The sequence below is a fragment of the Bidens hawaiensis genome, unplaced genomic scaffold (genome assembly GCF_021521415.1).
Source record: "Bidens hawaiensis isolate Kalapana, Puna unplaced genomic scaffold, B.hawaiensis_p1.1 tig00010069_1, whole genome shotgun sequence".
NCBI classification, from domain to species: domain Eukaryota; kingdom Viridiplantae; phylum Streptophyta; class Magnoliopsida; order Asterales; family Asteraceae; genus Bidens; species Bidens hawaiensis.
This window is the reverse complement of record NW_027491760.1, coordinates 852,867-868,170: the sequence shown is the minus strand read 5'-3', so window position 1 is coordinate 868,170 and position 15,304 is coordinate 852,867. Positions and strand designations below refer to the sequence as shown.

General features: G+C 34.9%; 2 protein-coding genes across 2 annotated transcripts; one reads left to right on the top strand and one right to left on the bottom strand.

The window, feature by feature from the left end:
* The first annotated feature begins 3,632 nt into the window (after nt 1-3,632).
* Nucleotides 3,633-9,834, top strand: LOC143534150 (elongation factor Tu, mitochondrial-like). Its single transcript, XM_077028725.1, has 12 exons — nt 3,633-3,926; nt 4,565-4,640; nt 4,747-4,839; nt 4,927-5,001; nt 6,219-6,323; nt 6,411-6,501; nt 6,574-6,779; nt 6,879-6,962; nt 7,055-7,117; nt 7,201-7,263; nt 7,439-7,679; nt 9,506-9,834. The coding sequence occupies exons 1-12, from the start codon at nt 3,739-3,741 to the stop codon at nt 9,574-9,576; spliced, it is 1,356 nt and encodes a 451-aa protein (XP_076884840.1). The 5' UTR covers nt 3,633-3,738; the 3' UTR covers nt 9,577-9,834.
* A 141-nt stretch (nt 9,835-9,975) lies between these two features.
* On the bottom strand, nt 9,976-13,238 carry LOC143534149 (uncharacterized). The gene is made up of 5 exons (XM_077028723.1): nt 13,069-13,238; nt 12,150-12,330; nt 11,668-12,055; nt 11,065-11,121; nt 9,976-10,792 (listed from the first exon to the last, which is right to left on the bottom strand). Exons 1-5 carry the CDS (start codon nt 13,153-13,155, stop codon nt 10,294-10,296), a joined length of 1,212 nt encoding a protein of 403 aa, XP_076884838.1. The 5' UTR covers nt 13,156-13,238; the 3' UTR covers nt 9,976-10,293.
* Nucleotides 13,239-15,304: the final 2,066 nt, after the last annotated feature.

The window sequence follows — 15,304 nt, the reverse complement described above, 5'->3', positions numbered from 1 at the left end:
CATAGAATGTGGTCCGACAATAATCGACTTTTAATAGCTCCTTCCAACGTCCATCGTCATATCTTGTGACCGCTCCGCACCTACAAAAACAAAACAATCCAAAGTAGACTCCATTCCACTCAATCTTATATTTACAACTTAACGTGACATATGTATGATAAATGCATTATATGTATGGCAAAAATGAGTGGTTAAAATGTTATAAAACGTGCCAAAGAATGTCACTAACAAATCGGTGTTTCGTTGATAAAGATGGTTACGGGAGGAAATTTGTTGGTGCCAGACCGTTGGAAATATGGCCATGTCAACTCTTTCATATTGAAGTATTGCAACAACCATGTGTTAATCACATTGTTGTTTAACTGATTTTAAAGCCGTATGGTTTTGTGAAAGAACCCAAATCTCCACACATAAGTCACACAAACCATTTCAATGTATTTTACATAATCATGTTACAAAAAAAAACGAATTGTCCAAGAGATATATACAACTAGGTAATAAAATTTCACATAATATTGTTTAAATAGATTTTTGTTCTTATAATGTTTTTGGATTTGTTTTGAGTTTAACTATATGTATACAATTACGATTACGACTTGACTTTGCTAATGAATTATATATGGTGAATACTTTGAAGCATTGCAATCAAGAAGGTGAGTGAAATATTAAAAAGACAGAAATTAGATGTTAAAACTAGTGTTTTGTATTTAAATATTAATGATACTGTCTAAACGTGTACATTTTTCGAATAACAAGTTGGATTGTCGTAAATGTAATTTCATTTATAAATACTCAGGCTACTTGTGGGGCTTCAATAGGGACAGAAAAAATGATGTTACATGGTAATGGGCTTTAACACTGGAGCCAGAGCGTTAAGGCACGAGTGATAAACAAGGAAATGATAACGTGGTAACTGGGTTTAAACAAGGAAATTGTGGACCCCAATACTTTAACAAGAAAATGATGGAGCTTTAACCCGGTAATAGCCTTTAAACCATAACGCGATGTTAAAGGGGTATGTTAGTTAAAGTCACGCTGCATACATGGCATCGACGCGCGTGGCGCTTTAACTTGACGTTTAAATTAAGCTAAACAAACTAATATTTGTTGTTTTATGCATGGGTTCTAAATAACCATTCAACTAACAATGGTTCGAGTATCAACAAAGTTCATTATTAATTAATAATCTAAAAAACTGTTCTTTTAACGTAGTAGTTCTTTAAATAATAACGCTGGTGTCGTTGTAAAACTTTGAGAGTCATTTCAAAAGGAGTAAATTCCATGGATGGTTTTATTAGAAATTTCATCTTTCGTCAGGTTCAGTGGCGGATCCAGGAATTTTTTTTAGGTGGTGCACAACTTTTAGATTCTTCAATTTAATAGAGTCGAGTATAAAAAAATCCGGGTCGGTTTGAGATTCGGGTCGGTTCGATGGATCGGGCAAAGTTCATTACGTAATAAAAATACGATAAAATAATAAAAGGGACACCGTCATTAAAGTTCATCTATGTCATCTCATTATACTTTTAGTGGGCTAAATTTAATTGAAATCCGTGGATAATTTGAAATGATTTCATACACTATGACACTGAATTTATATATTTGATTAATAACATTATTGCTCCCTTTGTTGTTGAATTAGTCTATTCCATCAACATAACTTTTCAATCTGACACGTTTTTAAAATATCTCAACATAATGTTTACATACTACTTGGAACTTTGATGATGATGTATTATATGGATATTGTAAAAGTAAGGGAAGAGAGCAGTTGCAGGTTCAAGGCTTGATGATGATTGTCAACTTCTACCAAACTGTAGGTCCTAATGTTACTAGGCTTTTCAACATAAGTATATTTTTTTTCTAATACTTCCATTGCGTTATCTACAACTTGTGGTACGGGTAAAAGAGCTCATGGTATGACTAGATTACCATTGCACTATCTAACACCTATGACCCCCTGCGTGTTGCGTGCGCGGGTAAAGAAACTTGTTAACAAACTAAAAACTAAGAAACTAACAAAAACTAACAAATTAAAACCAACAATCTAACAAACTAAAACTAAATTTAATAAATAACTTAGCAATTAAGTAGTTAACAATCAAGAACAATTAACATTTAACAATAAATGTAAACTTACCTTCAAAGTGGGAGGATTCGAGCAATCGAGCTTCGAGGAAGAGTAGAAGGCATGATGAGTGTATTGATCGGCTGGAAAAGTGGCGGCGGTGCCGCGGTGGTCGGAGAACGGCTGAATGGGGACGGCTAGTAGGTTTGAAGAGGGTCAGGGAGGGAGGCGCTGTTGTTTTGTGGTGTCTTTGTATTTTTATTATAAAAGCCTAATTATTATAAGGTTTGAGTTAGTAAAAAAAAAGTCCAAAAATTTAAGCTGGAAACCAGAATTGAACCTGTGACCTCCAGGTTTCAAAACCACCTGTTTACCGGCTGGACCAAGGCTTTGATTATAAATTAAGTGGTTCCTTCCTAATTTATAAAGTGGTTCCTTTAATATTTTCTATATATAAATTCACTATTATTTCGAAACTCGGGTGGTTCCGGGGAACCACCCATTAACACTGTAGATCCGCCCATAGTCAGGTTCGAGAATTCCGGGTATGGTCTTGTTCACTCAACCTTCACGCTTTTAGTTTGTTTGAAAAATATGTTAAATAAGATAATTACCAAATTACCCTCATGCTAAAATATAAAATAAAAATTATTACAAATAACAAATAATAATATGTAGTAACAAAATAAATTTAAAAACTATAATTCATGCAACATACTATGAGTATATCTTTGAATTCTTTGTATATGTTCAATAATTTATATTTTAGCAACCTAAAAACATCTTTAATGGGAGGACTTGTAAGTTGTAAACACTTCCTCCATCCTCTACTCAATAACTACACTTATGCGCGACCTCCATCTCCCATTTTTCACAACCTGCATGGATTCGTGCCCTCTCCTAATCGCGCTCTTCCTCTCCCCCTCCCACACACCTTGTCCCTAAATGTGCCATTCCCCTTCATTGACGTCATCCTCCAACCCTTGGTCGTCCCACAGATCCACCTCAACACACATCACCTCACGAGCATCTCGTTAGAAACAATCTACACGTTTCAAAATCTTTAATGGATTTTATAAATATCTTGAATAAATAAAATAGCTATCACAATTTATAATATAGACACTCTTAATAAATATATTAAGAGCTGGGAAAAACCCCGGTTCCAGACCGGACCCAGAACTGATCCTGTGGGTACAAACCGGAATTCGGTTCTTCAAAAATTTTGTACTCGGAACCGGACCGCCGGAACTGATTCCACTTCTACCCGGTCAAAACTAAACCCAACCTGGCCCGAAACCTAATAAAAACCCCGCGATATAATTCAAAACCCGACCATATCCGGAAGCGATCCCTTCCCGCCCCTATTTTTGACTTCTTTTGACCATACCTAGAACCAGTTCTTGAAAATACCCGATTTGTGCGCATCTAGATGAATGAATTGTGGTGTCACAACTCAAGGTTTAAATTTGCATGGGCTTTAAAGAAAACCCACAAGATAGTCCAGCAGCCCATTTCCAAACCAAAACCCTCAACACTCCTTCCCACCACATCATCAACCACTGATCCGATCCCAAATATCCGTAAAACCCACCAAAACCCCTCTTTCTTTCTGTCTTTCTTCATTCACCTCTGCAACACAAAACACTCTTTCTTCATTCATTCTTTTAATGGCGTCTGTTGCTTTTAGAAACCCTAACTCCCGTCGGTTATTTCAAGTATCCTCTCAGCTACGCTCTTCTTGTCGTGGATCCGTCGTATTCGCCTCTGCTTTCCCCTCGACTGAATCACTTTCCGGAAATGAAACCTCACTTGTTCCTAATCCGTGGTGGAGATCCATGGCCACTTTTACACGAACGTAAGTTTTTAATTATTATTATTATTATTATTTTTATTTGTGTAATTAAGTATGAAAAATAGAGTATTTGTATGTGAATATAATGTTATAAGCAGCTAGGTTGTTGAACTGTGATATAATTAGTAACCGGTTAACTGAACTGACCGAAACTGATCCGGTTGCTAATCGATTCACATAGAACAATATTACAATAACTGGTTAACGTAAATATGGTTAGTGTTCCTAAGGCTAATTTCAATAGGTTATTATCGTGTAACCGCTTAATTACCAAACCTAAGCGTTATATTCCAAATATTGGTTAACCGGTATTTGCACATCTACTGTGATCTAAGTTGCATAAGTGCGTGAATCGTTCAAATGATGCATTATTATTGTTTGTTTCATTTTAATCTAGTTGTTTGAATACGGTTTTTGTTTACTGTCATGGTCATCAGCTGATTTCACTTTTTTTATGTCAATGGGATTGAACTCTAGGGGTGTACTATTAATTGAATGTTGCTTTTGTTGAAATTGAAACTCGTTTGGAACTTGATTTGTGTGGCATGTTATGCGCTTTCTATTTACGAATGATGATACTTTTGGTATATGACACTCGTGTGTTCGCATATTTTACGCGGTGTGTTATTTTATTTTGTCAGGAAACCTCATGTTAATGTTGGAACAATTGGACACGTTGATCATGGAAAGACAACACTAACAGCTGCAATTACAAAGGTTGGTATTTTTACATTCTGGCACTTAAGCTTGTTTTTTCTGCCACTGAATTTTATTTATGTTTGTGAAATTGTTATTAATTGGCTAACTTATTTGTTCTTATTAGGTGCTGGCAGATGAAGGGAAGGCTAAAGCTATTGCTTTTGATGAAATTGATAAGGCTCCTGAAGAGAAGAAGAGAGGAATCACAATAGCCACGGTTTTATATAAATATATCTATCTTTATTTGATATAATCCTAGCCATATGTGTTTCAGCTACTTAATTCATCGTTTTCGGTTACGCAGGCTCATGTGGAATATGAAACTGCTAAAAGGCATTATGCTCATGTTGATTGTCCAGGACATGCTGATTATGTCAAAGTAAGCCAAGTTTTATACCTTTTGATTTCATTGGGAAAATCAGAGACTACTGATATTATTAAGTTCACATATATCGGTGTTTGTATTTTTTTGAACTTAAAATCTGCTTCATGGGGCAATTTATATATATATATATATATATATATATATATATATATATATTTTACAACCTGAAGAGGGATAGCACCATGATTTGCTACAATCATGAATCACTTAGATCTTTAGAAAACATGAAGGTTCTTTAGTTGAAGGATTACTATTGTTTTTTTGTCATTAGGTAAATACCTCAAAACTTGGCATTGTGTTTTTTTATTTCATTACACGCATAATATTCTCAGTTTCTCACCCACATGAAGGTTTATTACAGTATCATTACGGTAATAGTTTATATATGAGATTTTGCTTGTTTTAACTAGAACTAATAAGTATCCGGAACATTTAGTTGATAGCTTCAGTATGTTTTTTCTCGTTTTATTGGCATGTAAGAAGTGTATTATATGCTTTATTTGGAATTTGTTTTCAACTGGAACATAGTAAGGCTAAATTAGTTTGCATCTCCATTTTTTACTTCGGCATATTTTCAAGTGGAACAGGTGGTCCACATTTGTTTTCTATCTAAAACTATCATCTAATGCACCATCTTTATTCAGAAAGTGTTTATAAGTTGTCATGGTCAATGACTTTAGCTAACACATGAGTGATTCTTTATACTAACTAAAAATGTATTGTTTTTAATTATATGATAATGTCATAATGAATTGCATAAAGTGGAGCTAGGTGAGTGTTAGCGTGTATTATTTTGAGTGGGAGTTAAGCATTTGCATTAGCGGCTTATATCGGTTTGTAAAATGTAAATTCTATTGGACTGTATCAAATACAAAATTATAGAGTCAAATACTCAAGACCACAATCTTTTAATAAAATACATTTCTAAGTGAATTATTTCTTGAATGAATTTAAACGGTTAGAGAAGAATGTAGCTTCAAGATTAAAGAGAAAAAATATTGATTGCAATTTGACGTAAGGCCCTAATCATGCTTAATTTTTTTAACGCTCAAGCCTTAATTCAGTAGTCAGTTGCTAACAGAAGATCCAACTAAATGGACCTTTTTGTAGTTTTTCATACCTGAGTATTTTGTTGGTTTAATTGTGTGAAAAATTTCACATTATAGCTATGTACACTCTTTGCTGTACTTAATGGATCTGTTTATTTGTAGAATATGATCACTGGAGCTGCTCAAATGGATGGTGGAATCCTTGTTGTTTCAGCACCTGATGGACCTATGCCACAAACAAAGGAACACATCCTTCTTGCACGTCAGGTTTGTTACCTTTTATAATTTTATATTTATGTTTTACACCAATCGTAGTTTTTACTGAAACTATAATTATTGTCATTGTCAATGCAGGTTGGTGCGCCATCACTTGTGTGCTTTTTAAACAAAGTGGATGCAGTTGATGATCCTGAGTTACTAGAACTTGTTAAACTAGAGCTTCGAGGTAAGAATTTGATCAATTTAGTGTTCATTTAAACTATACGATGTCTTTTAAATAAGTTTGTGATTGTGGCAGAGCTTCTTAGCTTCTACAAGTTTCCAGGGGATGAAATTCCTATTGTACGTGGTTCAGCCTTGTCAGCTTTACAAGGCACCAATGATGAAATTGGAAAGAATGCCATTTTGAAATTGATGGAAGCTGTTGATGATTACATTCCTACCCCTGAACGCCAAAAGGAGAAGCCGTTTTTAATGCCCATTGAAGATGTTTTCTCAATTGCGGTATTTACTATCATAACAAACCTATGTGTTTTCCATATTATAAAACATTTTACTTTAGAAATAGTTACATGATGACATACTGATATATCATTTATTAAGGGACGTGGCACTGTTGCTACCGGACGTGTTGAACAAGGAACGATTAAAGTCGGTGAGGAAGTTGAGATCATGGGGATGATGCAGGTAACACATGGCATTTGTTGGATACTTGGATCTGTTTGTCTGAATAATTACTCTGCGCTAGTGCTTGCTTAATATAAATCTTTTACTTTTAGGGTTCCAAAAAAACTACTGTTACTGGTGTTGAGATGTTCAAGAAGATTTTAGATCATGGAGAAGTAATTTATTGTTTTATGTTTTACAGTATCTTTGCTACCAAGCTTCATTGTTTTGCTGACTGTATTTTGTCTTTTTGTTCCAGGCTGGTGATAATGTCGGCCTTCTTTTACATGGCATAAGCAGGACTGATATCCAGCGAGGACAGGTAATTGAAATCGCTTGAGCCAAACTTAATTCTGGATCCTTTATTGAGCTTACCATTTTTCCACTTAGTTAATTAAAGTTATACCTGAAATCCATATTTAATGCTCACAGGCTCTTAAAGTTTTACAATTCCAAGATATCAAGGTTATTGTTGTAATAATGTAGTTTTTGCACAGGTGATTGCGAAACCCAATAGTGTGAAAACATACACAAAATTCGAGGCAGAAATTTACGTTCTTACAAAAGATGAAGGTGGGCGTCACACCGCCTTTTTCTCAAACTACAGACCACAGTTTTATTTGAGGACGGCTGATGTAACGGGTAAAGTGGAGTTACCCGAAGATGTAAAAATGGTTATGCCCGGTGACAACGTGACTGCTGCTTTTGAACTTATTACCCCTGTTGTCCTTGAACCAGGTGCGTTTTTTTATTAAATAAATTTTAAAATATTTAATAAAAATGGTTATGCCCGAAGATGTAAAAATGCTCACAGGCTCTTAAGTTTTACAATTCCAAGATATCAAGGTTATTGTTGTAATAATGTAGTTTTTGCACAGGTGATTGCGAAACCCAATAGTGTGAAAACATACACAAAATTCGAGGCAGAAATTTACGTTCTTACAAAAGATGAAGGTGGGCGTCACACCGCCTTTTTCTCAAACTACAGACCACAGTTTTATTTGAGGACGGCTGATGTAACGGGTAAAGTGGAGTTACCCGAAGATGTAAAAATGGTTATGCCCGGTGACAACGTGACTGCTGCTTTTGAACTTATTACCCCTGTTGTCCTTGAACCAGGTGCGTTTTTTTATTAAATAAATTTTAAAATATTTAATAAAAATGGTTATGCCCGAAGATGTAAAAATGCTCACAGGCTCTTAAGTTTTACAATTCCAAGATATCAAGGTTATTGTTGTAATAATGTAGTTTTTGCACAGGTGATTGCGAAACCCAATAGTGTGAAAACATACACAAAATTCGAGGCAGAAATTTACGTTCTTACAAAAGATGAAGGTGGGCGTCACACCGCCTTTTTCTCAAACTACAGACCACAGTTTTATTTGAGGACGGCTGATGTAACGGGTAAAGTGGAGTTACCCGAAGATGTAAAAATGGTTATGCCCGGTGACAACGTGACTGCTGCTTTTGAACTTATTACCCCTGTTGTCCTTGAACCAGGTGCGTTTTTTTATTAAATAAATTTTAAAATATTTAATAAAAATGGTTATGCCCGAAGATGTAAAAATGCTCACAGGCTCTTAAGTTTTACAATTCCAAGATATCAAGGTTATTGTTGTAATAATGTAGTTTTTGCACAGGTGATTGCGAAACCCAATAGTGTGAAAACATACACAAAATTCGAGGCAGAAATTTACGTTCTTACAAAAGATGAAGGTGGGCGTCACACCGCCTTTTTCTCAAACTACAGACCACAGTTTTATTTGAGGACGGCTGATGTAACGGGTAAAGTGGAGTTACCCGAAGATGTAAAAATGGTTATGCCCGGTGACAACGTGACTGCTGCTTTTGAACTTATTACCCCTGTTGTCCTTGAACCAGGTGCGTTTTTTTATTAAATAAATTTTAAAATATTTAATAAAAATGGTTATGCCCGAAGATGTAAAAATGCTCACAGGCTCTTAAAGTTTTACAATTCCAAGATATCAAGGTTATTGTTGTAATAATGTAGTTTTTGCACAGGTGATTGCGAAACCCAATAGTGTGAAAACATACACAAAATTCGAGGCAGAAATTTACGTTCTTACAAAAGATGAAGGTGGGCGTCACACCGCCTTTTTCTCAAACTACAGACCACAGTTTTATTTGAGGACGGCTGATGTAACGGGTAAAGTGGAGTTACCCGAAGATGTAAAAATGGTTATGCCCGGTGACAACGTGACTGCTGCTTTTGAACTTATTACCCCTGTTGTCCTTGAACCAGGTGCGTTTTTTTATTAAATAAATTTTAAAATATTTAATAAAAATGGTTATGCCCGAAGATGTAAAAATGCTCACAGGCTCTTAAACTTATTACCCCTGTTACCCGAAGATGTAAAAATGGTTATGCCCGGTGACAACGTGACTGCTGCTTTTGAACTTATTACCCCTGTTGTCCTTGAACCAGGTGCGTTTTTTTATTAAATAAATTTTAAAATATTTAAGTGAAGTTTTGGAGTGTCAACCTTGGCTCGTTTGACCACTATAACGAGCTTTTCACACGATTTTTTTATATGTATTTACAGGGCAAAGATTTGCGTTGAGAGAGGGAGGACGAACTGTGGGCGCGGGTGTGGTTTCGAAGGTGATAAGTTAATGAAAGGAAAAGTTGGTTTTTAATATTTTGTTCAATTGAAGAGGTGAGAGATAATTTTGCAACATTTGTTTGTTGAAGATTATATTCAAGTGTTCTGCAATTTTACATTAAGCTTTAGTAGAATAATATTGGAAAACTCGTTAATACGTAGCGAGGTAACAAAAGCCGAGCCTGTGACTGTTTGCTTGTAATTAAGGTTTTGTGTTTTAAGGTTTTTCTGCATTGTAACAAGCTATCTCATGTAGTTCCTTGTGGTTTTTTTTCTTCTATTTTTTACATTGTTTTCATGTTTTAACCATTTGACTAATTTATTTTTACAACTTTTATACTCTATTAAATTAACCTCCAATGAAATATATAATAAGCTCATTTAGACTTGCGAACCTAGTCAAGCTTGATATTTGAAGCCCGAACTCGGGCTCATTTTTTTAATGAGCTCCAATATATGGTTGTTAAACCCAACTTGATTCAAACTTATATTAAGCCTATATTGGGTAAATCGTTAGCAGCTATACACACTGAACGTACCCATCACTTCTATACTATGCTATACCATAATCGGCAAAACAAGAATCATTGTCGCCATTTTTGACAAAACTAAGATCAACTTCATATCAAACGACGCAAAGCTGTCTGAAGCATCAATTTCCCTATTTTACCCTCAACATTTACACCATGCCACATTTCACATTTTACATAAAACTATTTTTATCTTGTTCAAGCAAGCCTCAACACCATCACTGCCATCAATGCTGCAGCCCTGAAATATATATCCTTCACACTTCTATCCAAATTCTTCATCATTTCTTCATCTTTCAAACCTGTTTTCTTATTCGAGTTCTTGCTAATCATCACAACTGTATCCCTCAATCTGTTCACAGCCCAAGAAAGCCACACCAGCCCGAGCCCAAGGCCCGTATTGAAGAGCTTTGAAGAACAAAATGCAACTCTGCCACTAGCTACTTTACACATAACCGAAAACAGAACCGCGATTCCTGTTCCCGCAATGCTGGCTGAGAACTGAGTTAGGAGGTTTGGTAGCTCCGGCCCTGTTTTCTTTAGCACGGGAATGGCAGATTTCCCATTCCGGTCTTTGTCCACCATTATCGATAAGAGGCTTTCGCAGGCCTGACTGTAGTTACTTCTGTGTCTGATTGTTGTCTTGTTACGGACCCCTTTCTTCTTTGGTGATGGCTTCGGTTTAACTTTCTCCGGGCTGCGTTGAACAATATTATTATGTTTTGAAAAGTGAAAACAAGATCGTGTCGTACATTTATAAAATTGCGGGCCTGTGCAGCTTGCTTTTTACGGTTTTGTTAAAGTTGTTTTTTCCTTTTTACCTGTTGGGCCGTTATCCATATAATATACAACCCAACACATAAATTGGGTTAAAACTACAATTTTGACTTTTCGAATAGCCCGTTTGACCTCATATAGTATTTTAAATCGGGCCCGTTAAAAGTTATGATTTAAAATAAATAAGCGTACCTCTTTGGAGGAGCAACAATCACAGTTTCAAGCTCCAAAGCAGAAGCATACTCCAGCCTGTTTATGACAACATAATTTCAACTTAGTGAATATATACAAGAATGCTGAAATGGCAATCACGACCCAGTTACCCAAAATGGGCCAATTCCGGTCGTAGTTACATTCCAATGGGTCAGTCAAATGGACAAAATTTTAACATTAGCTAAAAAGAAAACCAAGTCAAATGGTCAGCCCGGCCGGACCGGCCCAACATGTTTGGACCACGTCATAAAATTACCCATTTTGACCAGAACCCTTCCTGACCCGTTATCCAACCTGCCCGGCCGGCCCATTTTGCCATCTCTACCAATTATCTGTGTTTGTGTCGACATACATGCATACCTGCCCGTTTGACCCAAGTTTAATCAAACATTTTCTCAGTCAACCCATTTTGACCCGAACCAAATTAAACCCATTTTCAATCAACCTGTTTTGACCAGGAACCCATTAGTTTACCCAACCCGACCCAAAAATAAACCTTTTTTTCAATGAGCCCGTTTTGACCCAAATCCAGTATGACCCTTTAGCCTACTCGACCCGTCCATTTTGCCATTGCATATATACCTATTAAACTGTGGTACCAATGACTTCCGCCAGCTAGTTGAACTCTTTGATAAATAAAACTCAGCAAGAACCGAAAGTATGTCCTTCATCTCGGTTCTCATGCCCATCAACGAAACCCGCCCATCCTCGTGAACCGTTATTTCAGAACGTCGAACCAAATCACCAACAAAATCGATTAAACGTTCCCGGGAGTCAAAATCTGAATCTTGATAAATAAGTTGAGAATTCATTTGACCCATATCAAGAACACTCGGGTTGTAACCGGCTATCACAGGCTGAAGGCCCGTTAAGCCCGAAAGTGAAAACGGATCGGGCCCGTCTGTTCCTACTTCAGTTAATCCGGACTGTGGAAACTTGAAGCTCAAAAGTGTTGAGTTTGGACAACAATCTGTAGAAAACAGCCATGAAATAAAAAAAAATGTTAATAGCTAAAAAATATAAAAACTGATTATAACTAACAAAAAGAGAGATTAATAGTGAACCTTGGATGTTGATGAGTACAGGCTTTGTAATACTCGGGTCAACCAGGTCAAAGTGATGGTTGGCGTATAACCCGTTTATCGCCTTTGATGGGCCCGCATTCTGTTGCGGGCCCGTATTGATGGGACTTGATCGTATCACATCATCACGTAATTCATAGTTAGGCAAAAGACGTTGCAAGTCCTGCAATAACGAAAGTGTTAAAACTAACAGGTAAAACTAGGGGTGACAATTTATGACATGACACGAAAATAGTCAGATTTTGGGTTGTCAGTTATATTGACATGATTAATTAAACGAGTTATGTTTAGGTTGACCACTTAGCCCATATTTTTAGAACAGAATAGCCAGATTAGCCCGTTTACAACTTGACTATTACCCGCCAATCCATCAACCCGTTTGACAGTTAGATAAATAGGTTAAACAGGGCATGGTTCAACTTACACAACTTTAAGTTTCTGGACTAGGGTTCATGTTCTTTACACATTAAAAAAAAAGGTAGTGTCAGTAAGGGTGTAAACAAACCAAGTCACTCGTAAGCTACTCAAGATCGTCTCGCTAAAAGCCGAGTCAAGCTGAGCTCAAACCTAAAAATAACCTTGTTTAGTAAACGGGCCCGAGCTTCATTTATCAAGCTTGAATATGCTCACGAGCCTAAATGATCCCATTACTTATATAGTTTATATTCGGCGTATTAAATATATATTTACACAATAACAGTTATATGCATAAAATCATTATAGATATAATTAAATAGCACAGTAATATTATGTTGTATATAAAACTATAATAACAGATATATAAACTAATTAATAAATAATAAACGAGCACTAGCTTGAAAAGCTACTCACTAACTGAGCTCGAGCTCTCTTAAGCTTGGCTCGTTAGACACAATAATGAAACATGAAAATTAAAAGTTACCTTGGGTACTCCTTTAAATCCTTGTTCAGGATTAAAGACCAGTGTAGGAAGATAGCCATTAGCAGCCATAAAATATATCTTCAACATGAGTTATTAAATTAAACTCAAACCCAAATTTTGATGTGTGAAATTCACAAATTGTTACATTTATGTACTAGCACAGAGGATAAAGATTTTCTTGGGGTTTTGATTGGTTAGGAAAAAAAGATTGGTAATTTATAATTGGGAATTATGTGATCCAATTAAAATAATATTATTAAGTGAGGGGGAATATGTTAGAATTTAATTCTTGTGGCTTGGTGGTGTCCAAATGGAATCTGAATAATGGTGCCAAGTAGTTGTTTGTGGACTATGAATGGGCAAGAGATTTTTGGGTTGATAATATTAAGTACTTGTGGTAAGAGTGTAGATTAGGCATGGGAATTTGTCATGTGATATAAAGATGTGACAAAAACATGAAACTAAATTTGTGGCTTCTAGGTTAGTTTTTTATAAGCAAGTTTGGGTGAGCTTTAGATCGAGTTTGTAAACATGTTTAGCTAAATAAGTTATTTGGATCGATAATATTGTGCAATACAAATTTATGACAAAATTTTGAAATTAAATTTCTGGGTTTTAGATTAGTGGTTTGGGTCACGTACTTGAGTGTGTTTGTATATAGTATCTGTATCATATGTTTATATTTCTATTATCACAAACTAAAGAGTGAATTTCACATACTTGATAATATACGCACTAACAATACATATTAAAGATCAACTCCCGCACTCTGTAACTCACTTTTGTAAAGTTACAAAAACCAAAATAAGATTCTATAATGTGTTCTTCAACTCATATATCACGTAATTTGAAAGATCAAAGAAGATCAACATAAGCATGTTGATCGGGGAAAAACTCTTTGGGTCTTAGAATTTAAAATTGATTAAAAGATATCCGTGTATGTATTTGTAAGAAGTGATCATATCCTAAACTAGTAAAAAACAAGAGTACTTCCACGAATAATGAGACTTTATGGATTTATGGGTGTCTCCCAAGGAATAAATAAGAAGTGATCTCTATCATCTAACAAATTTAATTGATTAAATTAGTGTATTCAATTATCACACCCGATCTTAGAGACTAAACATATAATAACCAGCAATGATAATGTTTATTTATTTTACGTGACGAAAACCAATTATTTTTATTGATTTAAAAAACCCAAAGTTGAATAAAATATTTTTTTTATAATTAGGGATTTAAATTCCTTTTTTTATCATCACTAGCATTGTTTAAGAGAAATAATACTTAGAACTTCTATTATTATTAAAGACACTAGTTTTTATTCTCGTATTACGGGGGTTGTGTTTCTTTTTCGTGTCTAATATTTATATTTTTTTAGATATTAATTTTATTTATTGTAAGAAAATTAATAATTTAATTAGGGTTTGATGATGAAAGGGGTTAACAAATAAATGGGATGTTATAACTTGTTTAAAAGCTATGGGTTTGGTGAGACACATGACCCGCTTATTTTTTTCTTTTTACTACAAAATTGTCTCTTAATATAAATAATATATTTTTCTTAAAAAAATGGATATTAATTTTTAGTATATCTCTATTTTTATGATTTTTATATAAAATATATGGTGAGATTAAATTTTAATATAATGAGATGTCAATACCCGTTTAAGGTTATCTGAGTTTGGTGAGACATATACACATGAATTCGGGTCAAATACGATATAAGTCTTCATTTACAAATAAAACAATCTTGTGGCTTGAGAGAATGTAAGAAGCAACCAAAGCGCTTTTATAAGTTTCGTTTATATATATTTAAGATTAAAATTCTTAGTTTTATAGTTTTTCTTTTCTTCTCCTTTCCCCCCCCCCCCCTTTTTTTTTGCATGCAACATGTATTGTAATTTATTTACATCATCATATGCTTGTTTTACATTATTCGTTTATAATATTTATATATTTTTTTAAATTTCAATTTTATCTATTATAAAAAAAAAAGTTAATAATATAGTTAAGATTTGAAAAACATTTATAGTTACACCTATGAATCCTCTCTTACTGCCTTTTGAGGTTTAATACCATAAATAATTAAACATGACACTAAACTTATAAAACTAACAAGTAAACATCAGTGCTTACCTCAAACTAGCTTAGCTTAATACTAGGTTATGAGGCTAAGGGTAATGGGGCTTGGTTGAGCCTCAAGTGAGCCAAGCAAAATCTGACACGTAGGCGT